This window comes from Mesoplodon densirostris, chromosome 6 (assembly GCF_025265405.1).
Source record: "Mesoplodon densirostris isolate mMesDen1 chromosome 6, mMesDen1 primary haplotype, whole genome shotgun sequence".
NCBI classification, from domain to species: Eukaryota; Metazoa; Chordata; class Mammalia; order Artiodactyla; family Ziphiidae; genus Mesoplodon; species Mesoplodon densirostris.
Window position 1 is genome coordinate 125,517,627 of NC_082666.1, and position 26,917 is coordinate 125,544,543.

Genomic DNA, 26,917 nt, shown 5'->3' on the forward strand with positions numbered 1-26,917 from the left:
ACGAATGAATGGCAGGACAAAGTACATGTTTCCTTAAGTCCTGCCCTCAGGTTTTCTGAAATGATGATCTCTTGGCTTGGAGGCAGGCCATTCTATAAGGAGACTTAAGAGACTGGTGAGCCCACGAGGCTCTGCTGTCACCTCGCCTTCTGTCCTCCCCCAGGGGTCCAGGAGCCTTGGGGTGTCTTAGGAACACCTGAGGCATCTGAAGCTCCACATGGGCATTGGTTTTTGTAACCTGAGCAAGCACGGCAGACAGAGCTGCTGTGACAGTTGAAATGCAGACGCTTCTGTGACTAAAAAAAGAAAAATCAGGATTTAAATTCACCAAATTAAGAGTAGCTTTCAATTAAGGTCTTTGGTTTCTGAGAAATTTCTGCAGGTTAAAAAAAAGGGACTCTGACTCTGAAAACGCTTAGGAAACTCTTATCTAGAGAAAATTCCTCATTTTGGAAAGTGGCGACCCAGGGGCTCAGAGACGTGAACGATGTGCCCAAGGGCACACAGCAGCCGCTGGGCGGCGCGGGGCAGGGCTGGCCCTTTTCTGCCAGACCACGGGGGGCACGGTGAGTCGCCCCGGGACCCGGAACCTGTCCCAAAGCAGCAGCACTCACCTGAAGGTAAGTCTAGCTCCACTCCGACCCACGTGCCCTCCTGGAAGTCAGTGGGCCCCACGTATCTCACGACGCCCGTCTTGTTGGTGCCCACGGTCACATATTCTCCCTCTCTGAGCCACTCGGGGACCTCACTGGCTTCTTCAGAATCCGAGGAGACTTCCAGCTTTCCGGGGGCCTCTGCCCCAGCGCTGCCGTCGCCCGGGCCCCCTGAGGCCCGCGGGTCCTCCTCGCTCCCCGAGGGGCCGCCGGGGTCCCCGCCGAGCATGCGTGTGAAGGACTTCAGCTCCGAGGTCCGCACCTTCTGGATCCTGAAGGGAGGGGCCGGAGCGGGCGGCTGGCACCGGGGGTCAGCAGGCGGCGGTGGCCTGGAGACGTCGGGCCCTGGGCAGGCAGCCGGCTTCGCCTGGGGCTGGGGGCTCTCCGGCTTCTCGGGGGCGGCGGCAGGGTCACTCCTGCCCCGCCGGTCAGACGCGGGGGGGTCTGCCACCTCGTCCCGCTTCACCGCTGCAGCCTCGACGGGGGCTGTGGCTGCACCGTCTCCCGGCGCCATCCGCTCCGCCGGGCCGGGCGGGGCGCGGGACGTGATGGATGTAGCCGGGGGCTCGGGCTCGGGGGTGGCCGGGCCGGGGCCAGGAGAGGGCGATGCCGCGGCATCTAGGCCGGGGCCGCAGGCGTCCGACAGGGTGGCGGTGGAGACGCTGTGTGAGAAGTAGCCGCTGGACGCCTCGCTCAGGGGGCTGGGCGGCCCGTCCGCGCCCTCGGGGGCCGGGGAGGTGGGCGCGGGTCTCGGGGGTCCGTCGTAGGTCTTGGGCGAGGGGGCGGCCGGCAAGGCCACGGGCACGTCGGGGGCCACGCGCAGCCCCGCGCTCTCTCGCTGAGCCTGCAGCAGGGAGGGGAGAATTCACAGTTAGGCGTCCGCTCCCCAAAGCCTGGAGACCAGCGCTGTTGGCAGCGGGGACATGACGGCTCCGACGGTGGGGCAAACGCAGCCGTGCAGCAGGGCGGACCCGGTTCCCACCTCCGGTCCCCGGTTCTGCCGTGCGACCTCCGCGAACCGGATACGCAGGCCGACTAGGCTCCACGCTGGTGCTGCCCCTGCCGCGACTGAGGGCTAAGCAAGATGGCCACGGGTGCCCTCATCGCCTCTCCTTTCCGTAAACTGCAGATCTTAACAGCTGCCTGTGACGGCATGATTTCTAGCAAGAGTTCCATATTGGGTCCTAGTCTTGTTTTCGGGCACAGAACTCCCAAAACCCCGAGGTTTCCTAAGTGGTAATAACAATAAGGGCTTCTCGATACTCATAACGAGGCCCTTTCGGCCACATCTGAGCTTGTTAAGGGGGTGACTTTTGGAAAGCCCCCAAGGAAGGGGGCTGGTTGCCGGGGGAACAACCATGTGACTAGAGGATGCGAACTTTCCATCCCACCCCTGACCTCTGGGGAGCAGCTGAAGGCTGAACCGATCACCAATGGCCAATGACTGAATCAACCGCCTACACAACGAGGCCTCCGTAAAAACCCAAAAGGACAGGGTTTGGAGAGCTTCTGGGTTGGTGAACGCGTGGTGATCTGGGGAGAGCGCTGTGCCCAGAGAGCGTGGAAGCTCCCCACCCTTCGCCTACGCATCTCTCTGGCTGGCTGTTCCTTTGTTACATCCTTTTATAATAAACGGATAATCTAGTAAGTCAAATGTTGCTCTGAGTTCTGTGAGTCACTCTAGCAAATTCATTCAACCTGAGGAAGGGGTCATGGGACCCTCTGATCTGGAGCACACTGGATTTGGCCTCTGAAATGGGGACAGTCTTGTAGAGCTGAGCCCTCAACCTGTGGCATCTGACACTGTCTCCAAGTAGATGGGGTCAGAAGCCGAGTTCACTGTAGGACACACAGCTGGTGTCCAAGAATCGCTTGGTGGTGGGAACAACGCGTACGGGGCGGCCACCTCGGCGATGCGGCACAAGGCAGGCAGACCAGGCCCTCACACAGAGCGTGGCACACGGCAGGCGCACACCTCCCAGCGCCTCCCACTTCCCTGCACTCAGGCTCAGAACTCTTGCCCCCATGTGAACGGATCCCCCTGCCCAGCACCGACTCCACAGGGAGGCTGACAGCATCGCCGGAGGGCAGAAGAGCACCTTCCTCCTGCAAAACTGAAATGATGGCCTCACTGGAGGATCTGGAAGTGCCAGGGCGCAGCTCCACCAGCTCGGGCAGGAAGCAACAACCCTGGGGCCTGCGGGCGGGGAGGCAGGGGGAAGAGGAGGAACAGAGGCTGCCTGCAGGCTGCGCCCTTCCTCTGAGAGGCCGTCTTTCAAGCTGCTGCTCAAGGCTGGTCCCATGTCACAGATCAGGGCCTCTGGTCCCGGAAGACTCCGGCCGAGGAGCAGGGGCTGAGCGAAGCCAGAGCTACGCTGGCCTCTCCGCCTCACGTCACCGGGTCCGAGGGAGCCCGCAGAGACGCGCAGAGCCCCATCTCCTGGGGAAGACGAGCTCTGCGGTTTCTGGCGCGCTCTAAGATGTCTTGCCTTGATAACTTAAGCCATTGGGAGAAGGTGGCGGATTATCTTTCTATTCCCAGTGCACAGTGACAGGGAACGGGAGACAGAGTGGGGAGTGGGCTGGGGGGCGAGAGGGGTGCTGCTCAGAAAAAGAAGTGTTTTCAATATTTACGGAAAGATTATTTATATTACGAGAATGGCCATTTTCCATTTGAAATACAGGATTTATTTGAACTGGGAAACAGCTGAGATCTATAAGTCTCTTACAGTCACTTGGCTTAACTCAGCAATTTGATAAATCGTGCATTTTCACGTGAATTGTCATTTATATTCCTGTCTCCAGAGGCCCTCCTTCCCCCACAAGGCGCATTCTCAGGGTACAAAATTAACAGCACCTCTTGAGATTAACAACCCATTTTTGTGATGGATCTCTGGGCTGCAAAATTTACTAAATCTAATAGATCAATAACTGTCACCAGCATAAATACTCTAAAAGATTAGGCAATCCTTCAATCATTTTTCTTTTGCAACTTGTACATGTTTTATTTACTCTTTTCTCTTTTAGTTTTAGTATCACTGACTGGGCAGGGAAGAATACACAAAATTACAACAGTCTAGAATCTGAACAATAACTATGGCCCTTAAATAGCCTGCGTTCCCCACTCTCCCAGGGTCCAACCCACCACTGCCGGACCTGCTGTCTGCTAAGGGCAGCTGGGCCCGTCTGGAGGAGGGACAGCCCTGCAACAGTGCCCTAGAGCCCCTTGCTGTTCCCCCATCAGCGCTGCTGGATCCTCTGATGTGGGCCAGAAAGTACTCGCTTTACAACACGGCCCAGAGAGGCTAAAGGATTCACCCAAAGGCTCCAGTAAGTGAAAAGCCAGGGATCAGAGGTCACATCCACAGCGACAAGAAAAAGATGACGGGAGGCGGCCAAAGGTGAGCCCAGATAACCCCCGTTCTTTCCCGCTGACCGAGCGCAGCTCAGATCCTTCCACTTCGGCGCTGCGGCAGCCGCTCCCACTCGACTGGAGCTGCTATGTGAATGAGAACCTCCCTGCGTCTTTGGGTTACACTTTGCCACTGACATTCCTAAGGCTGCCAGAAAGCCTGGACGCCGAGCGAGCCAGTGGGATGTGCAGCAAAGTTGCGCAGAGCGCGCAAGGCGGCGCCCTTACGTAAGGGACTCCGTCTCATTCTGCCTCACCGGCCTTGGGACCCCAGTCGTGCCTCCGAGAAGTAATAAACCCAACTCATAGAGGGCTGGGGGGGGGGGGGGGCGTGTCACAGCTCTATCTTCAGTTAAATTCATGAACATCAAGGATGTCCTGCATTGCAAAGGGCTGTTCAGAAAGTAGTAAATTCTTGAACGTCTAAATTTTCTTTCTAATTATTTGGCCTCTTTTCCTATTGTTTTAATAAATAAAATTTTCCTATGACGATACCACATTTCCTAAGAGGATGAACACACAGTGGGAGAAAAGAGATTTGCTATTCATGAGATCAGAAGTGCTGTTCATCTGTGGGAGATCATAAGAGACTATTTTCTCCCCAGCTTAGCATCAGTCTTTTCACGCTGATATCATGAATCAGAATGAAATGTAAAACTGAGAATTTAGTCAACACTTGGAATAAGGAGATTGTTCTGTTTATAGAAATCGCCTCTACCTAGCAGTGGGCTATTAAAGCCACAGACTACATTAGCAGTCAAGCACCTAAAAGTTTAGCAATCATATGATTAACAAGTTGAAAACAGAAAAGTGTTACAAGCAAAATATAGAGGGAGAAGATGGTGACCTATATTATAGTTAATTATCAAAACGGGAATGCTAAAATAAAAAACCACAGGTGTGGACTCAACAATTACAGCATCGGGGCCACCCACGGTATGTGGGGCAGCCACCAGCAAAGGCGCCACCAGGCCCGACTAACTCACCTCCACCATCCTGGGCGTCCCGGCGTCTGGGAGGGCTGACTGCACCATGATTCGAGGCACGGGCTGAGGAAACAAGGGAACAGGTGGAGACAGGGATCAATCAGGGGAAGCACAACAGAATAACCAGAGAAGATTTCAACTGAACAGACAGGAGGGCTGTCAGGGTGACCCACCCGAAGCAAACTTCTACAACTTTCAGGAATTCTAACAAGTCACTGCCTAGCAGGCCTGCCCAGGGCTGGGGTCGGGACGCTGCAGAGGAAACATGAGAAGCCGGGAGCTCAGCCAGCTGCTCATCCCCAGCTGGCAACACCGGACACGTGCTGAAGACAGAAAGGTGTATGGTGTGATCTCTCCACTCTCGCGCGGCACACGTTAGCCAAGGGCTGTGTCTCTACATACAAGCGTTACAGGACGTCACTGGCCCGGGAAGCTCCTGGTCGAGAGCGTCACAGGCAGTGCCGTCACAGGAAGCGAGGAGGACAGGAGCCCATGTGGCTGCAGCACGAGGCTCAGCAGGACAGGGACGTGGACAGAGGTTCTGGGGTCTGAACTAAAGCTCCGGGGCCATGGTGAGGACCCCTGCAACGCCTGGGCAGAGAGGGCAGGGCGTGAAGAAGACCGACCTGCTGGCGGAAGGCAGGCTGGCTGGAGAAACAGGGCAAGAGGGAGGCGGGCAGATCACAGGCCCCAGCAACAGAGCAGGGGTGAGGGGACGAGAGCCTGAGTTAATGGGCACAGGTGACATCACAAGAACAGAGTAGGCTGCTTATGGACACGTGGTTCAAGGAACATTTACAAAAAGAGAGTAAAAAAAAAAAAAAAAAAAAAGACAAAAACTAGGGGGCTTCCATGGCAGTGCAGTGGTTAAGAACCTGCCTGCCAATGCAGGGGTCATGGGTTCGAGCCCTGGGAAGATCCCACATGCCGCGGAGCAACTAAGCCCGTGCGCCACAACTACTGAGCCTGTGCTCTGGAGCCCGTGCCTGGCAACAAGAGAAGCCCGCGCACCACAACAAAGAGCAGCCCTGCTCGCCACAACTAGAGAAAGCCCGCGCATAGCAACTAAGACCCAACGCAGCCAAAAATAAATAAAGAAAAACAAAAACAAGCCCCAGGATAAGGAAAACAGACCTCAAAGGAGGAGCTGGTAACCGTGAAGGAGTTGGTAGCTGCTGAGTTCACTACAGCAGGTGGGGAAGGGCACAGAGTAAACGCAGTCATCTTGAAGAAGCCCGGGGTCCACCACATCTGCCTTTATTCTCTCAACCAATGTCTGGCCCCTACCCAGGCCTGCCTGCTCCGACGCACGAGTCTGGACCTCGCCTCAGAGAGCTGGGCTCTAAGAGGGCTCCGTCCTGGCAAAACGAACACCTACCCGCAGTCCTGTCTCACAGAAGGAGTCAACATTGGGAGTCGGAGTTTGTTTCCACGCAGTTACGCGTGTCTCTTCTCTTGCTGGCTCACTGATCTACTATCTAATCTAAGTTGCCCGGAGATCCCTCCAGGTCCCTTCCACTGGCCCTGAGCACTCCAGGTCCTCCCAGGTCCCTAGAGCATCTGGGGGCCTGGGGGCCTCTGCTGTCACGACTCCCCAGACGGTCTGCAGGCATGAAGGCTTACGGCCAAAGTCTTGCTTCCTACTCGGCAGCCCAGACTCTTAATTGAAGGGAGAAAAGCCCACCTGCAACAAGACGGCCCACTGAGGGTGGGTGTCGACCTGCTGTGTCCACACACCAAACAATCACGTTTCAGCGAAGGTACCGCTACCACCAATTATGCCCTGGGACTGCCTTTGGGAGAAAAGTGCTAGAAGGGATTAATTTTGTAGAGGTGACGGACCAGCAACAGGATCTGGGCAAAAGCACAGAGAGGCGATTAAATAGGAGATGGTAGGAGATCCAGCTAAACAGATGGGAGGACCTAGGGATAAAGGAAAGGAAGACGCACTCTACCCTGCAAACACTGGGGAGCTCCTCGGGGTTGAAGGCCCAGGAGAGCGAGGATCAGAGGTGTCTTTAAGAGAACCGGTGTGAGCAGGTGACATCACAGAATGAGGGAGGGCGCCCGCTGGCGGCAAAGCCACGCCGCCCCCCCCCCCCCGCCCGGCTCACATCCCTCCCTCCCTCCCACCCTCCAGCACCTGCGCCGTGCTCCCGGCTCCCTTGCGGGGGTTCTCCATTTCAAGCAAGTACCCTTCACCCTGTCTTACAGCCCTGCAGCGCACGGCCTACTCCCTTTATTTGTGTTTGCCCCATAGTGTCTGAAGTCCCCCACGAATGGAAAGGTGTTCAGAGCGTAATTCTCAGAAAGGGCAGAAAAAAGTTTGTTAAGCTGGAACTCCAACATACTTACATTCTTCACTTAGATCTTATTTAAAACCGACAAGATTGGTGTGAAACATTCTCCCTTAAGGCATAAAAACGTAAAAATCCCACCAAGAATGGAACTATAGCCACCCAGGATGAAAGATTTTCTATGATTCTTGTCCTCCTGGAGAGAACATGGAAAAATAATTGATACTTTTCTTTATGAGTCAGAGTGATTTGAAAAATCCGGTAAATGTTTGGAAAAGTATCTGCTGAAATGAATTAAGGGGCCAGCTTGACTGGGATGCGATGCTGGAATCCAGTGGACCCAGGGGGCTTCCTGGTGGGGCAGGGCCCCTGGCGAGACTCTGTGGCTCCAGGCTACTAAGCTGAAGACTTCGAGTCTACCCCTGACCAACACTCACCCTCCACAACCACTTCTCAGGCAACAGATCTGCTCCACAGAGATGCCTGCCCAACCCCCAGCATTCAGATGACGTGAGAACCAGACACTGGATGATGAAACACACCTGAAATGGCTGAAAACCATGTCAACAATAAGATCACATCAGGTCTGAGTGGGTCCTGAGTGCAACTTCACATGCTTTGACCACACCCACTTTGCTTCACACACTGGTTAACTTCGGGGTGTCCCCTCCAAGAGGTGCTAGGTAGCAGTGGTTGCCAAATACCAACGCTGGACCAGAGACGACCACAGGTGGATACTTCTCCAGCAAGGGACATGCTAAAGAGGGTAAGGGCACAGACATACAAGACTGGCCGTGTACTGCTTTCTACGGAAGCCAGGTGCTGAGTACCTAGGGAGTCACTGTAATATTCACTCTACTTCTGTATATTTCACATTTTCCCATAACACTGCCCTACGTGATGAACTTAACTGGGGCTCCGCTTCAGTGTATAAACTTAGCTCAACAAGGACTCAGGTCTCAGGCGTACAAGGCATTGCAACAGCGCTGTGGGAACACAAAGACCTGAAGAATACGGGCTCACTCGCAACAAGGCAGCAATCCAGTTTGGGGGAAGGACGGTATGCAAATAACAAAAACGTCAAGGAGAATGACAGCTATCAGAATGACAGTTTCAAAGCAGAGGAGATTCTGAGGAGGAAGGGGTCCTCCTGGGACTAGGCCTAGAACACCTCCATGAGGGTGATTTCACTTTGACACAGGGCTTGAAGACGGAGTGGCTTTTCCCACAGCTGAGGGACACCTCGAACATGAAGAGCGGCGTGACAAAGGCAGGCTACCCTTTGTGTCTGGCAGTGTTCCCTCCTCACGTCCCTGCCCAGGAAAAGCTACTCAACCTTCCAGGAGGTCTTGGGAGAGAGAGAGAATGATCTAGACTGACCAGTGCTGGGCAGAGGCAATGGAGGTTAGGGTGTGCAGAGGAGGCCTTGTATGTAAATTTATGGTGGATTTTCACAGGCAATGAAGAACTATCAAAGGGACCGAATGAAGCGGCCGTAAGAACTAGGCTTACAGAAGATGATCCCTAAAGAGGGGCAGACAGAAAACTTGGAGAGGTCAATGAAGCCGCTGCTTCAGTGGTTCAGCGGAGAGCCAGTAATATAAGAGCCTGCATTTGGATGGAAAGAGAAAAAGGAAAGAGAAATGAAAATGTAGACATATGGAGACTCCTGAACACCTGGAAACTGGGGGGAGAGCGAAAGACCGTGCCCAGGAAGACGGGGCGACAGGGCGAGGGTGACGGTGGCCTCGGCAGAAAGAGCGTGCACACGCACCTGTGAGTGTGCACGATCATGGGGGGGAGGGGTGTGGGGGGGGTACCAGCCTTCTATATTTGGCCACGGCCTTTGGTGAATTTAGCAACCTTAGTAAGAGTACCAGAAATACCTACGAAGTGCACTGAAATCTTCAGCGTGTCACCTGTCCTCCACACCTAACAGCGCACATCTCCAAATGGCACTGCTTGCCCTTTCATGCTCTTTTACATACCCCCCGTGCGGGCGGCTGCCTCCGATCTCAAGAGCTCAAAACACTGCAGATCATAAGTTCATTAATCCTTATGACACATCTGGTAACTATTAATAAAAATGACTGCAAAGTATTTTGCAGCTATAAATATTAAGTAGTCCCACGAGGCCCACGCATATAAGTATAATTATCTACATCTCACACTACAGAAACCAAGGCTCAGAGGCATTTACCGAACGGTTAAATGCACACAGACTGCCCAGGGGGGTCAGTGACAGGGATGGAAAGGGACTGTGGCCTAGAGGCCAGCTGAACCTGCTGTCGTGCTGTCCCGAGGGTGGCTCAAACCTAGTCGATGGGCAGGTGACAGGCAGAGGGCTGCTCTGAAGCATTTTGGGGAAAAGGTGATGGGCACTTCTCTTACCATACCTTGTCATTTACTAAACTCTGGCTTTCACATGCCACCTGAATGAAAACAGAGCAGACTGGCTCAGAATTTCATAACTAGGCATAAAAGCTGATTTGCCCCAGAGTAAAGCCTGAAGTCCTTGGCATGACTTGAAAGAACCTCACCTCTCACAAGGCTGCACTTCCCTCGCTCGGCAGGCTCGGCAGGCTGACCCACTCTGCGCTGAACACGCCGTCCTCGCGCTATCCCTTCCCCTAGGGTATCACACTGCACCCGGTGAAGACCTAGTCATCTTTAAGTCTCAGCTCAAGCAACATCTACTCTTCCTCAAACTGCAGGTAGAATGCCGCCTTCACTGTGTCACCCCTGACACATGCATTCAGCACCTACAGCATCGTCCTATTTATTTATCTGTCGATGTGTCTCGACGGGAGCCCCTCTCGGCTGCAGGCTCTCTGCAGGGTAGGGGTTATGTCTCATTCATCTCATCCATAAACAGGAACTTAATGTTTGTTGAATGAATAAACAGTTAAATAAGTGAATGAATGAATTACTTCAGTGACATGAAGGCTGAATTGTACAGTTAGACAGGATTTGGAAAAATCCTATCAAAATCCTATCAAAGTCCAAACTTTGGGCATAAGGGTAGGTAGAGGGCAGAAGAGGTATCAGCTGAAGCAAAAAATCATCACCTTGTTAAAAAAAAATTAGATTTTCTGATGTATTTTTTTGTTTGAAAATGAACCTTTCCTAATAATCACCCCTTATCCTGAATTTGATAAATTCTTACATGTCCTTTTCTAATGGTTCCTAAGTGAATATGATCCTCTAAGTCTTTTCTTTTTTTAACTCTAACCAATCACTTTAATCCAAGCATAGGAAAATACAAGAGATGTAAGATTTATTTTTGCCATAAATACTCAACAGCTAACCTTTGATATTCGTGCTGCTAAAGTGAGAAAAATATAAGGAACACCACTGAGCTGGGGCAGTGCACATAAACAAGATACTTCCTCATCTTTGAATATGTTCTGGTAAAGTAATAAACATTAGATAAAATCAGACACGTACAATTACTAAAGATCAAGAATCAGCAATAGCCTAATCAATATAAACAAATTTTTAAAGGTTATGTTAATCAGAGGCAGGGTGGTGAGGCTGGCAGTGTCAGGGAGAGCTGGCAGTGCCCTCCACGCGGGTGCAGGGACAGGCGCTCCAGCCACCACGGAGGGGGTGCCCTCGGACCCAACCCGGCACCAGCCTGGGCTCACGAGCAGCCTTAGGATCTGCACTCTGGCTTTCCAGAGGGATCCAGGTAAGACTGTGCTGGCCACGATGATGCCAGCACTTGTATCCACCTGGCAGTTATAGTTCTTAGTTTAAATGAGTAACTCGGCATTCTAATTGATCCCTCAGTCCTCTGTGTAGACCTGATCACCTCTGGGTGATCACATCTGGAAGGTGGCTGATCCAGTCCACAGGAGTTCTCTAAGCAATGCCACCCAGGGAGGATGGCGGGGGGCCACCAGCTGGTCCTCACCAGAGACACTGTTACCCTACCTGGCACATGCTCCTTCCAATCAGTGACATTAAAGTGTCACTGGGCTTCCCTGGTGGCACAGTGGTTGAGAGTCCGCCTGCCGATGCAGGGGACATGGGTTCGTGCTCCAGTCCGGGAAGATCCCACATGCCGCGGAGCGGCTGGGCCCGTGAGCCATGGCCGCTGAGCCTGCGCGTCCGGAGCCTGTGCTCCGCAACGGGAGAGGCCACAACAGTGAGAGGCCCGTGTACCGCAAAAAAAAAAAAAAAAAAAAAAGTGTCACTGTGTCAAGCATGGGATGGTGAGTTCACTTTTCTGACCAATATTACAATCCCTCATGAGGTATGTACATACAGTTGAATAGATTCTTCCAGTTTTATTCTATTCCAATCCATCTTCCAAACTGCAGTCAGAGGGGCTTTCTGAGACACAAATTTGACCACGTCACTCTCCTGCTTTAAGTTGTCAATGATTCCTCATTGCCCAGAGATAATTTTTTTTAGAAAGAAATGGACAAAAAAACCAAAGATGGATACATCCTACCCAGTGTATTTCCACGGCATGGCTAGTTCCTCCTTCAAATACTTTATAGAGTCATTCATTCTACAAATATAATCGCTTGCTATTTTTAATCAAACCCAGGGAAATCTCTCCGGATCACAATTGTGCAGTTTTGCTTCTTGAATATGTCTCAGCTCTGTTCCTCCCTAGGCTCGGACCTTAGTTAACCCACCTGAGTCTCACCTTCCTCTCCGTCCAACTCAGTGTCTAACATCACCCTTTAACTCTGCGGGTCCAACATGGCAGCCACCAGCCACATGGCTTCTGAGCACTTGAAATGAGGCTGGTGTGACTGAGGAAGTGGATTTATTTTACTTAATTTTAACTAATAATATGTAAACTTAAAAATGAAAGCACCTTTAAGTATGTTTGGAACGGCTTGGGCATGTGGATCTATTTTTTCAACTTCATGAACTCTAAATGCAGATCAAGATTTCTGAGGAAAATTTAGTATCTAAATTGAGATGTGCTAGAAATGTAAAACACACACCTGATTTCAAGGACTGTACAGAAAAAAAGATGGGACTGCCTCAGTAAGTTTTTTTATACTGATTACAGGTTGAAATGATGATATTATGAATATACTGGGTTATGTAAATTATCTTATTAAAATTAATTTGACCTGTTTCTTCTTACTTTTTTATTTTTTTTTATTGGAGTATAATTGCTTTACAGTGTCGTGTTAGTTTCTGCCGTACAACAAAGTGAATCAGCTATACGTATACATACATCCCCTCCCTCTTGGACCTCCCTCCCACCCCCCCAGCCCACCCCTCTAGGTGGTCACAGAGTACCGAGCTGTGCTCCCTGTGCTCTACAGCAGGTTCCCACTAGCTAGCTATTTTACGCATGGTAGTGTATGTATGTCAATCCTAAATTACTTTATCACAATGAATTTGGCCTGTTTCTTTTTACTTTAAACGTGGCTACTAGAGAATTCTAAATGACACATGTGGCTCATATTTATTTTCATCAGACAGCAGTGGTGCCGAGCTGATGCATATAAAATCCCTGGCACACCAAGCACTCAGTACATTTTTAAAGTACCATGGTAATCCAATCATTGGGATTTCGGGTGTTGTCTTCCAAGGTATTTCTAGGTAGACTGACTATATGCACATTTTTAAACAATCAACAATTCCACCTGCTGTAAGTAAAACATGGGCCAGGTGCCTACTATATTCTAAAGGTTGTGCCAGGAGCTAGGGATACAATGTGTGCAACACCAGACGTAGACAGGGCCCTTCTTACTCCTCAGAAATGGGCACTCAAGGTCCACCATCTGATATTCCTATTTAATTCAATTACATGAAACAACTAAACGGCCCACTTCTTCTATCAACAAGTAAATTGTTTTATCTGTTGATAAAAGTGACTAAGCCCATCCAGACTTTTTATTTCACTCTATCATATATGTGTTAGTTCAAGTTGCTTGAGGCCCTAGATACAGAGAATTTTAAATACTAGTATTTCTGAAGTTGTCAGGAAAGAGACTGTTCCTTATTTTTTAGGGTTTAGCTAGTTAACTTTTTAAACTTCTGCATGATAATTATTAAAATTTATTTAAGTATTTATGTGAAAAAGATCTCTATTTTTTAAAAAGAGGATGTAATATTCACTCCATCCACTTAGTTTCTCAAGCACCCATGAAGGATGAAGGATGTTTACTTGAAACATAGGATGTCTATCAATCTAAAAGCTTAAAAACAGGGTCTAAATCTAGACTGTCCCCACCTCGGTGTGCCCTGTAAGCTAAGAATGGTTTTTACATTTTGAAGTTGTTGAAATAAATGAATACCTTGTGACATGTAAAAAGTATATGAAATTCAAATTTCAGGGTTATAAATAAAGTTTTATTGGAACAAAACCGGACCCGATGTTCGGACCAGAACTACAGCTAGTTCTGACAGACACTGTTTGGCCTGAAAAGCCTAAAATGATACTATCTGGCTCTTTACCAAAAAGGGTTCCAACCTCAGGTCTCCAGAATCATACAGAAGTATACAAGGCCCATTTGTGGAAAACGACTGGCAGACTGAGGTCTCTTCCATCAACTCCTATCCTGCCTCAGAAACTATCTTCTTTTCATTATTTTTCAGATCAACTACTAACTCTGATTCTGAAGACAACCTGTCAACTTAGTGTCTCTAAGTATGTCAATATCCATACATTTCTGAGGCAAAGATAGACGGTAAGATGTTATGATTTTGGAAAAGAAAACAGAGATGAGTCTCATTTTGTAAAGTAGTAAGAATGCCTAGGGCTTCCCTGGTGGCCCAATGGTTAAGAATCCGCCTGCCAATGCAGGGGACATGGGTTCGAGCCCTGGTCCAGGAAGATCCCACATGCTGCGGAGCAACTAAGCCCGGGTGCCACAACTACTGAGCGTGCGCTCTACAGCCCACGTGCCACAACTATTGAGGCCACACACCACAACTACCGAAGCCTGCGCACCTAGAGCCCGTGCTCTGCAACAAGAGAAGCCAGTGCAGTGAGAAGCTCGAGCACCGCAACAAAGAGCAGCCCCTACTCACCGCAACTAGAGAAAGCCTGCGCACAGCCAAAAATAAAAATAAATAAAATAAATAATTTAAAAAAAAGAAGAAGAAGAATGCCTAAGAATACATCCCCAAACCAATTGAACAGAAATCACCTGCCTTGAATTCTTGGGTTTTTTTGACCACGCTGCGTGGCATGAGGGATCTTAGTTCCTTGACCAAGGATCAAACCCGTGCTCCCTGCATTGGGAGCATGGAGTCTGAATCACTGGACCACCAGGGAAGTCCTACTTTGAATCTTTTTTTAAAGTCTGCACTCCAGAAGGGCTGTGCAAGCTTCCCTTTGTTAACTCAAGAAAAAGCAATATAGCATACCATATCCAAATATAAACTACACGGGGAAATAAACTTTAAAAATAACCTGAATAATTAAGGAAAACTCAAGGCTAGAAAACAAAGTATAGATACCTTTTCTTATTTTAGTTAGTTAAGATGATGAACCCTTAAGACACCAGGATAGGCATTTATATGGCTTGTTTCATCAGAGGAGCCCAAGTACGAAGAGCCTAAAACAGCATCTTCATGCACAAGGGAAGAACCAGTAGCTGTGTTTGTTTCTCCCCATTTTATACATGGAGGAATCGCTGACACGAAAGCTGGAAGAACTAGCCAAGCATCTTTTCAACTAGGCCAGAGATGCGCAGGGCGCTGCTTTCTCTAGTCAAGGCCCTGTCCACCTTCCACACTGGAAGCTGTGTTGAAACTGGAGACAAACATCCCTGAAGTCGACAAGGCAGCCATAAGCAAAGCGCAGGACACTGAAGAGGGGCAGATGGTAAAACAAAGATAGGCCGGAAGTGCGGCTGTGTTTTTGATGGTGGAAAGTGAATGTGAGAGTTAACTCTTTAATTCCCCAAATGAACCAAAGACGCCATTTGGAGTACCGAAGTTTGAAGTACATAAACAGCTTCATCTGAACACAATCTTCTAGATATATGAAAAAAGCTATTATGCCACATTAATTCAATCTAACTAATTGGAGAGCAGGAAGTGCTTTCAATTATTGTATGTGCTGTCTGAGAAACACACTTGAATATGAGTACAGGTTTCATTAATTGCAGTTCATTATTTTCTAGATTAGTTACTAAACTTGCATCAGAAGGTCAAAGACAGCAATTTTGTCAGCTGCCACCTCTTTCGGTGCTGTATCTTTTGCATTTCTGGAACTCAGACAGAAATTGATTACAAACAAAAACAAATCTCCATAAAAATGACAAACATAAGTCTTTACGAATATGTTCAAGCCGAGTGATTTTGTAAAATATAAGAACCTTTGTTTTTAAAGACTTTCTTAAAATCTTTATTTTCTTTCTGTAAATTTTTGTATTCCTCAGAATAAACTGTTAACTTCTATCTTACAAGAAAAGATCCATGAATCTTTTCAGATGCTGAAATAGGCCCCCCAAAATAATAGAATCCTGATCTGAGAACCTGCTGATTCCAAAGAACAAGTTAATAAACATGATTTTTTTCATTAGATTTTCACTGTGGTTGTGTGTTGCTATCTTTGCATGAGGGAGGGAACTGAACATTCTTGGTTTGAAAATGTCAAGGACACTCTGATTAAAAGTACTTTTTTGATAATAATCATTCCTTCATTATACAACTTCTGCCTGTCTTCCACCTAATCTAGCAAAGAAAAGAGGGAAGAATGACTGGTAGAAACAGGATCTATTCCATTCCCCGGTTCTTAATGGGAATACTTTCATATTTTCAAAATCTTCCTTTTACAAAATAGCAGTGACAGAAAGCCCTGGGGGTTTTTTTTAGAGAGTACCCTGCTATCTATAAATCACTGTAACTCATTTATGGTTGTTACCATTCTCTTCGTTAACTTCATTTCTGTTGTTCTGTGCCTTTCATACTGCTGCTTTCCTGGAACCATCCTTACACAATTCTTCCCTGCCTTTGGTGTTGATATCCCCTGAATGCTTATACAGTCAGCTCTCTTAGTCATTGTTTGGTCAAGCTATAAATAACTTCTTTCATCCGTCCTCACAAATCATTTCTGATGTTATTCTCTGAAATAATTCCAGTTGGTCAATGAATGTCTAGTAGTAACATACCCAGAACTCAGTGCAATGATCTAAGTGTTGTCTAATGATGCCGGACAGAACCCAGGTGTGGTGTTTAGGTGGGTTGCTGTGAAGTGTCTTTGTTACTGTGACTCTTCCAGAGAAAGAGTTTAAGTCTCCAAATTAACTTGGGACAGAAACAGACAAAGGAAGAAGTTTTGAGATCTTTCATCACAGTCAGGTAGGAAATGGAGAGGGCGATGGCTTTGAAAATGATGAAAAGAGAAAGTTGCGTGGGGACAGAAAGGAGAGTGTGCCTGTCTTATTCTACAGTCTGCTGGGTTACCACGTACTGTCTGTGCTGATCCATTTGGGGGTTTCTGTTTAGTTTGTTGTGCCGTCTCACATTAGAAATCTTAAGCAGGGTTACTATCTATTTTTTGTCTCTAAGTTTTTTGCAATGTTAATATCAATATTTATCCCTTCCTGTACTGTAGAACTGATCCAGATTCCTTTTAGGCATGTGCACTGATTTCTGTTTTTCTGGGTTCTATCTTTGATGTCATTCTAAAACCTATATAAGTTTTTTAGTCTGGTATTGATTATTTAATGACTATTTATATAGGCCACTGAAATTAGTGTACTAACAAGGCAGTAGTAGCCAATTAAAACCAGAATCAAAACAGAGAGCAAGCTTTGGGATGTTCGTGTATTTCTTCACGCTACACTAGATACCTCACACAGAGCTATGGCTAAGCCAGGCAGTGGGCAGGGTGGTCTAGGAACGTTCATCAGCATGAATTTTGTCCTAGGCTTTCTAGACTGGTGATACAGAGGAAGGCATGGTGTCCCTCTATTTCTGTAATGCATCTAACAAAGTCTCCCATAAACTCTTTGCTAGAGAGAGGGGGAAACGTGGGTTGGAGATGGCAGTTACTGAATATGCAGAGCTGAAGTGTGTCACTCTGTCACTCTGTGACTTGGGGAGTGATCTCTAGTCACATATGACAGAGTTCTCTCTCACGCCCTAATGTTCCATATTTCGTTTGTGACTCAAATGCAGGCTATGCCCTTCAAAGTGCAGATGATCGTTAGGACAGAAGTATTTTTAAAATAATTATTCAAAAAATATCTTGCTATCCTAGGAATGTTGAAACAAAATCAAGATGAAAAATTTTCGGAATGAATCCAAAGATCCTTATTTAAGTATTTTTATACTTCAACTAAACAACATAATAATAAAAAGAGAAGTGCACTGACAAGAGTATAAGCAAATAAACAAGCAAACAAAAAAAGGGGAACGTTAATTGACCAGAGCACAATGAACTAAAAATACTTGCCTTTAAAAAAAGTGCAATCATACGCCACTTTGGTAGAAGTACATTATTCAAAAGAGGACAATGACAGTTGCACTATTTTCAAGCATAGGGGTTATCGTATCACTGCTGGGCTCCCCACTTTAAGCAAAACCCCGGCAAGACAACAGAAGAATGATGAGGCATTTATTATAAGAGATATAGTTGACTAATCTTCAGCTATTAGGTCTGGAGAAAGCCTAAAGGAGCACAGAACCTTTAACTCCTGGGCAATAGCAGAAAAAAGCAGAGGCAAAGACTGGGTAGAAATAAACCAACCTTCTTCCTGGAGGACTCGGAGGTTCCACAAGGAGGGAAAAAAGTAAGAACCTCAACTTTCAGGTATCGAATCTGATTTCCAACTGAATAGGATGCCACTAGAGTGAAGATGACTATAAAAAATTGGGAAACACTAAAAACAATCTAGCCAATAGAGCGTTGCTCTTGTTGCTGTTATTCTGAAATTCCATTGACGCTAAAGTGCCCTAATTCCAAGGATGAAACATCATTTCGGTGACAGCAATTTAAAGCATAGTTAACGTGGTCCTAGTAAGGGACATCTCTATATTGATACTGTCATGTAAAATTATAATTTACTTCTCTTAAAGCTTTAGCAGGGATAGCAAAAATGAGAACACAAGCATCTTTGATTAACTAAGTCCAAAATGATAAGCTCAAGCTTTCCCCTCCTTTAAGAATAGTTCTTTAGTGGAACCTGCATTAATCTAGGAAAGAAACTTCATAAATATGCCTAGATATCTCAAATCCCCACTCAGATGTGATTCTCTCACCTCTGAACTATAACCACAGTCCTTTACACCACTGGATGACACATGGTACATTCAAACTATCTAACATTACGAGCTGTACAAATGTCAATGGTCAACCAACATATATTTTCCATTGATTATGCCCCTGCCCTGAAGAATTACATTCTAGAGTGGAGATAACCAATAAGCATATAAACATAACAATAATTCCAAATGAAAAGATTAAATATGGGAGTACACTGTAATATGTACGGTAGATGCTGTTGTTTTAGTTAGGTTGGTTCAGGCCACTCTAAACTCAAACATATTTGCTTAGAGTTGTCTTTCTTGGCCATGCTATTACCAGACCAGTCTACTAGAGACCTAGTAGCCATGCAAAGACTTTGGGAGAGATCAGTCCAAGTAGAAGGAAAAGCAAGTGCAAAAACTCTTGAGACCAAAAGGAGCTTCATGGTTCATGTGACAACCAGTAACAACAAAAAGGCCAATATGCCTTAGCATGGTGAACAAAGAATAAAATGAAGGGAATAGGGACTTCCCTGGTGGCGCAGTGGTTAAGAATCCGCCTGCCAATGCAGGGGACACGGGTTCGAGCCCTGGTCCGGGAAGATCCCACATGTCGCGGAGCAACTAAGCCTGTGCGCCACAACTACTGAGCCTGTGCTCTAGAGCCTGTGAACCACAACTACTGAAGCCCATGTGCCACAACTACTGAAGCCTGTGCACCTAGAGCCCGTGCTCCACAACAAGGGAAGCCACCGCAATGAGAAGCCTACGCACCGCAACTAGAGAAAGCCCATGCGCAGCAACGAAGACCCAACACGGCCAAAAATAAATAAATAAATAATAATAAAATGAAATAAAGGGAATAAAGATTAAAAGTCAGGGGGCTAGATCACATAGGACACTGTAAACCACAGTAAGGAATAGATTTTATTCAAAGAGAAGCAGTGGAAGGTTTCAAGCCATGAACTAATGTAAGGCCTTGGGAGCTCACTCTGGCTTCTCTGTAAATGACAAGACTGGGTGAGGCAAAAAGCATCAGTTAGACCAACGGATAGGCTGCTGCACAGTCAAGGCAAGAGACGATGGCATGCATGAGTGATGAGAAATGGAGATGGCGAGAAGTCACTGGATTGAAAGTGGTACCCACAAAATTTTACTGATGGACTATTTATGAGGTGAAGCAGCTAGGTGGACACGTGTGCTATACACGCTGAGATGGGCATATATTTTGTAAGTATTTTCTGTGCTGGGAGTAGACAGACTTGGGAGCTGAAACCAGGAGTAATGCTTTGAACTTGTAAAATGTCAATGTCTAATGGATTTGTAAGTGGAAAAGCTGAACAGGCGGTTAGCTCCACGAGGCCAGAGCTCAGGGGCAAAGCCTGGGCTGGAGATAGAAATGTGAGCATCGTCAATGCATAAAGAGTTAAAAGCCAAAGAGCTGGATGAGGTTACCTGGGAGGGGGCTCTGGAACACCTGAATATCAGCGGCTTGATGGAATAAAGGGTCCCAGAAAAGGCAACTGAGAAAGACTGAGCAGCCAACAGAAGGGAAGCCAGGCAAACTCAGCGCTAAGCACTAAAGCCCAGAGACACAAATGCTTCCTGCACGATTGTCAAGTCAGATGAGGACTGAGAAGTGCAGGCAAGATGGAGCTCTGGTGACCTTGAGAAACGGTCCTTCAAGGGAGTGGGGATCTCACCAACCAAATGGAACAGTTTAGCTCCACCACTGAGCATCTTTGTTAAGGCCACTTTTGTATTGACATTCGCATTTATTTATGAACTATGCAGCATTTGGGGCCACTTTTTGTAACACCTTTGCTCATATACGCTCAAAAGAAGTAAGCTGAATGAACGAATATTCTTAAGATATCTTCAAAATATTTCAAGATTACCTCTCTTAAACTGGACATTACAAACTGCGACTATCCCCCAATCACTAGATTTCTTTCTAAACCACTGCTGTTCCTCTCATATCCAAAGGAACCAATCATTCACTGGCAAAACAGTAAAAGTAACTTCTTATGGTAGCAGGTGATTTGACTTGCTACATCAAAAGCTTAAAGTAGCTGATAATTATAACAATGGTAGTCTGATTCAAGGACTTCTAATACGGTTCCAATTTCCTTTTTTTTTCCATTTTTTTTAAATTTTTTGCTTTATAACAAATTTAATCAGTTATACATATACATATGTTCCCATATCCCCTCCCTTTTGCGTCTCCCTCCCACTCTCCCTATCCCACCCCTCCAGGCGGTCACAAAGCACCGAGCTGATCTCCCTGTGCTATGCGGCTGCTTCCCACTAGCTATCTACCTTACGTTTGGTAGTGTGTATATGTCCATGCCACTCTTTCACTTTGTCACAGCTTACCCTTCCCCCTCCCCATATCCTCAAGTCCATTCTCTAGTAGGTCTGTGTCTTTATTCCTGTCTTACCCCTATGTTCTTCATGACATTTTTTTTCTTAAATTCCATATATATGTGTCAGCATACAGTATTCGTCTTTCTCTTTCTGACTTACTTCACTCTGTATGACAGACTCTAGGTCCATCCACCTCATTACAAATAGCTCAATTTCATTTCTTTTTATGGCTGAGTAATATTCAATTGTATATATGTGCCACATCTTCTTTACCCATTCATCTGATGATGGACACTTAGGCTGTTAACTTACGTAACTCTGTCTTCACCAAACAGCAATTGAAAAACAGTGGATATCAAACTTTAATGTGAATAAGAATCACCTTGGGTGCTTATAAATGCAGATTATTAGATGCCCCAAGGTGAGCTATGAGTTATATATTTTTAAGGTTGGGCTGTATTTTTTTAAAGTTACCTTTTTAAAAAGCTACCATGGAAATTCTGGCACAAACAGTAAGTGAATCATACTTTGTGGAACAACGATGTAGCAGCTTAGAACAGAATAACGTTTGCTATAACGAACCCGTGGCAAAATCTTTTTTGCCTACCCCCACCCCCACCAAATATTAGACTTGCTATTTCTTTTAAGCTCTCGCCATCTCAGATTCATTTTGATAACTGTCAAGCACCCGTTAATGCCCGGTTAAATTTAAACATTTCCAAAAATCCCGATGTTTAATTTTTTTCATACAATATGTGTGCATCTATGCTGATATATATGTTCATATAATCCTAGAATGAAAAAATTATGTATCTGCACAGCAGCCTTAGAAAACTAATACCATCCCCCTTGAATATGCACTCGTAAACTTAGAAAAGTCTTTTAAATAGTTAAGGTCTCAGCCAAGGAGACTCACCTACATTTCTGCAACTTGAATGTTTAAGTGAATATGGAGAAGCTGATGTCAAAAGACCTATTTCAACAACTGAACATGCACTGTATGTGTTTCCAAATGGGTATAAATAAATCCTCCTTTATCATTTTCTGCTGAATTCACACCTATATGGGCTAAAAATTGCATTTCCAACAGGCTTCCCATGCACCATCACACAAGAGCAGCTTCCTGATTATTTGGAAAACCCTTTAACACCTTCTCTAAAACTTCTTCTAAGGCCGGGAAGAGAGTTTTAATAAAAAGGGGAAACAAGACAAGTTATCACTTTTAATATTTTAGTGAAAGAACAGGTAAACCACAGTAGAGGAAAAAAGGTTGAGCAGCAAGGACAGGGATGATGGAAAATTGTGTGAAATAAGAAACGAAATCAAGAATTAAAAACAGAATTACATTTTCTGTTCGGCAGTACACAAACAACGCTAAGTGCACTTCATAAATTTCACTATTGTGGCTCTAAGTGGTACGACCGTAAATCTCATTAGTAGCGTACTTGGCATTTTTTAAAAGCAAAAAAGGATTGAGAGCGTCAGTGCGTTTAAACAGCTCTGTTATCTCTGACGAGAGTGGAAGAGAAATGATCAGAGCTTTTACCAGGTCTGAAAGCCCAGCTCTGACGCCCCCCGTGCTGTTACCCTCTCCTTCCAGCTTCAGAGCAGCGCAGCGCAAAGCATCACTGCGCCAGCAACCTATGAGGAGCACGGGCACTGTTGCTTTCGTGACGCTTTTACCTGATGTGCGAGGGGAGATGGCTGTTTGCCCCTTTTCTCGTCGCGGACGGGGAAGAGAGACTTCAGCAGCTTCGGCATCTGCGGCATGAAGGATTTTACGGGACTCAAGTAGGAGGCTGCTAGGTTACTGAGTCCTGCCAAAAATATTGAAAGGGAAAGAGATAAGGCAAAAACAATTACAGAGACATCTTCCTTACTGTAAATTGGCCACATATCCTTTGTAAGCAAATCTAACAATATAAATCAAAAAACATATCCTTAAAAAATTAATATTAAAAGACATGCTCTTATTATAGTTACCCTCAAACACAATGGTGTTTCCTTTTCCAATTAAATAGCAGCAATTTTGGTACTTCTAAAATGCTCTAATATCCATAGTGCCTATTAAATCCAAAGGGTAATCCAACCCTGGGCCTTGTCACTAACTGGTCAAGTACTATTGGGTTGGCCAAAATGTGCCCTCGGTTTTTAAGTAAAAATAAAAGACACATTTTTCATTTTCACCAAGAACTTTATCGAACAATGTATTCACGCTTTTGTTCCCCTACTTTCTGCCACTTTTCAGGCAACTTCATAATTCCGTCTTCCCAAAACTTTTTTTTTTTTTTTTTCTTTTTGCGGTATGTGGGCCTCTCACTGTTGTGGCCTCTCCCGTTGCGGAGCACAGGCTCCGGACACACAGGCTCAGCGGCCATGGCTCACGGGCCCAGCCGCTCTGCGGCATGTGGGATCTTCCTGGACCGGGACACGAACCCGTGTCCCCTGCATTGGCAGGCGGACTCTCAACCACTGCGCCACCAGGGAAGCCCCCAAAACTTTTTTTTCTGTATTTATTTTTGGCTGCGTTGGGTCTTTGTTGCTACGCGTGGGCTTTTCTCTATTTGCAGAGAGCAGAGGCTACTCTTCGTTGCGGTGCGCAGGCTTCTCATTGCGGTGGCTTCTCTTGTTGCAGAGCACGGGCTCTAGGCACACAGGCTTCAGCAGTTGTGGCTCGCGGGCTCTAGAGTGCAGGCTCAGTAGTTGCAGCGCACGGGCTTAGTTGCTCCACGGCATGTGGGGTCTTCCTGGACCAGGACTCGACCCCGTGTCTGCTGCATTGGCAGGTGGATTCTTAACCACTGCACCTCCAGGGAAGCCCCCAAAACTTTTTATCTTTTTAAGCAAAGAACTGTTCAAGATGCCTTTTACATTCTTCCAGGGAACTGAAATTTTTTCCATTAAGAGAATTTTGTAAAGACCGAAATAAATAGAAATCCAAAGGTGCAATGTCTGGTAAATATAGCAAATGAATCAGAACTTCCCAGCCAAGCTGTAACAGTTTTTGCCTGGTCATCAAAGAAACATGCAGTCTTGCGTTATCCTGAAGGAAGATTATGAATTTTCTGTTGATTAATTCTGATGCTTTTCATCGAGTGCTACTTTCAGTTGGTCTAACTGGGAGCAGTATTTGTTAGAATTAATCGTTTGGTTTTCTGGAAGGAGCTCATAATAGAGGACTCCCTTCCAATCCCACCATATACACAACATCACCTTCTCTGGATGAAAACCAGCCTTTGGTGTATTTGGTGGTGGTTTATTTCACTTGCCCCACAATCTCTTCCATGCCACATTATTGTACAGTATCCACTTTTCTTCACCTGTCACAATTTGTTTTAAAAACAGAACGTTTTCATTACTTTTAAGTAGAGAATCGCACATGGAAATACAGTCAAGAAGGGGTTTTTTCCCCGCTTAACTTATGTGGAACCCAAACATCAAAGCGATTAACGTAACCAAGCTGATGCGAATGACTTTCAACCTTGATTTGGATATTTTGAGTATGTCGGCTACCTCCCTCATGGTATAGCGCTGATTGTTCTCAATTAATGTCTCAATTTGATCGCTATCAACTTCAGCTGGTGTACCCGACCGTGGAGCATCGTCCAGCGAGAAATCTCCAGCACGAAACTTCACAAACCACTTTTGACATGTTCAATTAGTCACAGCACCTTCTCCATACACTGCACAAATCTGTTTTTGCGTTTCAGTTGCGTTTTTACCTTTCTTGAAATAATAAAGCATAATATGCCGAAAATGTTGCTTTTTTCTTCCACCTTCAATATTAAAACGGCTACACAAAAATTCACCAATTTTGATAAGTCTTTTTTTAAATGCACGCTGATATGACAGCTGTCACAATACAATCTAACAAAATTGTTTCGAATGAAGTTAAAGACAACTAACTGCTACTGGAGCCACCTTACAGAAAAAAAAAAAAAAATGAACCTTTTGGCCAACCCAATAACTTCTGCCCTAGAATAAAATGGGGCTTTTCATTTTTAAATCACATAGCCAATGACACACTCGTATAGCTCTCCATCCAGACTTTAACCTCTTTAAAGTCAGGGACCATATCTTATTCAACTATAATTTTTCATGCTGTTTACTGAATGAAGATGATGAAACTGACCTTTCAGGAAGACAGTGGTGTTTGAGTTGTTTTCACAAGAGAGGGACAAGTGCCCTGAACCAACCCTGTTCTTACCTGCTCTTAATTACCAAAGGCTGGGGTCAGACATGCAGATAACGCCTATGATATTAGGAGACTTATTAATGCTTTTTTCTTTATAATTCTTTATTCTTAGTGAATAAAACTAAATTTTCAAGAAAAACTAATCCAAGTCATATGTGACTTAAAAATTGTACCCTAATTAACACTTTAAAAAGAAGAAGCCAGTCAACTTGAGGCATCTGTACATGAGGCTGCCTGAAGAGAAGCACATGACCATCCCCACCTCTACTCCATGCTGGACCAAGACAATGCAAGTTCATTGGCAATACAGATGGTGCACGGACCTGTACGGTTAAGGTTTTACCTTTTCCATAAAGGACTATTAACTCTAAGTAAACTATGAAAAGTTACAGAAGGATATTCTGTAATCATGAGCTCTATCATTAAAAAAAATACAGCAAAGAGAAAGCTATTTGCCAAGAGATAAGTCAGAAGCAAAAATAGGGATGAGAGAAACAAAAAAGAGGAGACAAGGGAATTCCCTGGCAGTCCAGTGGTTAGGACTCCATGCTTTCACTGCTAAGGGCCCCGGGTTCAATCCCTGGTCAGGGAACTAGGATCCTGCAAGCCTCACGGCATGGCCACCAAAAAAAAAAAAAAAGAAGAGACAAACAAACAAAAAGTTTAAGATGAATAAAGAGCTAGAAGATATAATCATCTAAATGCTAAGAAAAAAATTAGGAATAATCTAAAGTTTTACATGCAGTTAAACTAACATTCTAGAGTGAGGATGACCTCTCATTAAATAAATATCTAGCCAATAATCAACTAAAGGCTGCATCTATCACAGAAAGAGAGATAATCAGACATGATGTGTCTCCTAAGGGAAGTACATAAAACTACCCATTCATTTACCCTACCTTCTGTCCCTCCCTCAAATTAGCCTGAATCTGACCAAGGCTGTAGATCTAACCACCAATTTACAGGAAATACACGGGACACAGAATCATGTTTAAATAACCTGCTGAGGATGTCACCAGTAAAAATAAAAATGTACAGAGTCTGTGTACAAAACCTGGTCTCTTCAACAAATACAACACAACAGGGAAAAAAGATGAAGAGGAGCATATAGACTAAACAGACTTAAGACACGTAACAACTAATCACAATGTGTGAACCTTACTTGGATTTTCATTCAAAACGACTAAGAGATATTCTTGATCCAATTGGGGAAATCTGAACACTGACTAGATGTTTAACGATATTTTGGAATTATTTTTCGTTTTTCTTAGGAATGAAATGTTACTGTGGGTATTACTTTAGAAATACATGTACAAATATTTACAGATGAGATAATATCTGAGATTTGCTTCAAAGTCATTCTGAGAGGGTGTGGGGACATAGTGGGAGCACAGACAAGTAAGCCTGGTGATGCACTGATTGTTCTGAAATCAGCATGGGGCCCTCGAGGGCACATCATGATGCTCTTTCCACTTTGTATGTGTGATATTTTCCATAGTAAAAGGATTCTTCAAAGTGAGAGCAAAATAAAAACTTTAACATACAAAAGAAACACTTTGTCACTAAAAAAAGATGATTGCTAAAAGCACTAATGATGGCTATATAGTCACTAAAAAAGAAACTAAACTCAGAAGCATGGAATGAGGAGCAGGAATACGCAAATCAAGTAAACACTGATTAGAATGTTTTCTTTAATTTACAGACTTTTGAAACAAGGTAGTAGTCTAGGACCAAGTAATTTCACCCCAGGTATTTATTCAACAGAAATGTTACAAAAAGACCTATACAGGGCTTCCCTGGTAGCGCAGTGGTTGAGTCTGCCTGCC

The 26,917-nt window shown here is 45.6% G+C and overlaps 1 protein-coding gene across 1 annotated transcript in view; it reads right to left on the minus strand.

Annotated features, from left to right (window-relative positions):
* KIF13B (kinesin family member 13B) overlaps positions 1-26,917 on the minus strand; it is a 188,882-nt gene that overhangs the window by 7,108 nt on the left and 154,857 nt on the right. The window contains exons 37-39 of the mRNA XM_060102634.1: positions 22,580-22,713; positions 5,052-5,114; positions 615-1,497 (exon numbers count right to left, since the gene is read on the minus strand). Of these exons, the coding sequence (XP_059958617.1) occupies positions 615-1,497; positions 5,052-5,114; positions 22,580-22,713 (1,080 nt within the window). The remainder of the gene's footprint in view (positions 1-614; positions 1,498-5,051; positions 5,115-22,579; positions 22,714-26,917) is intronic.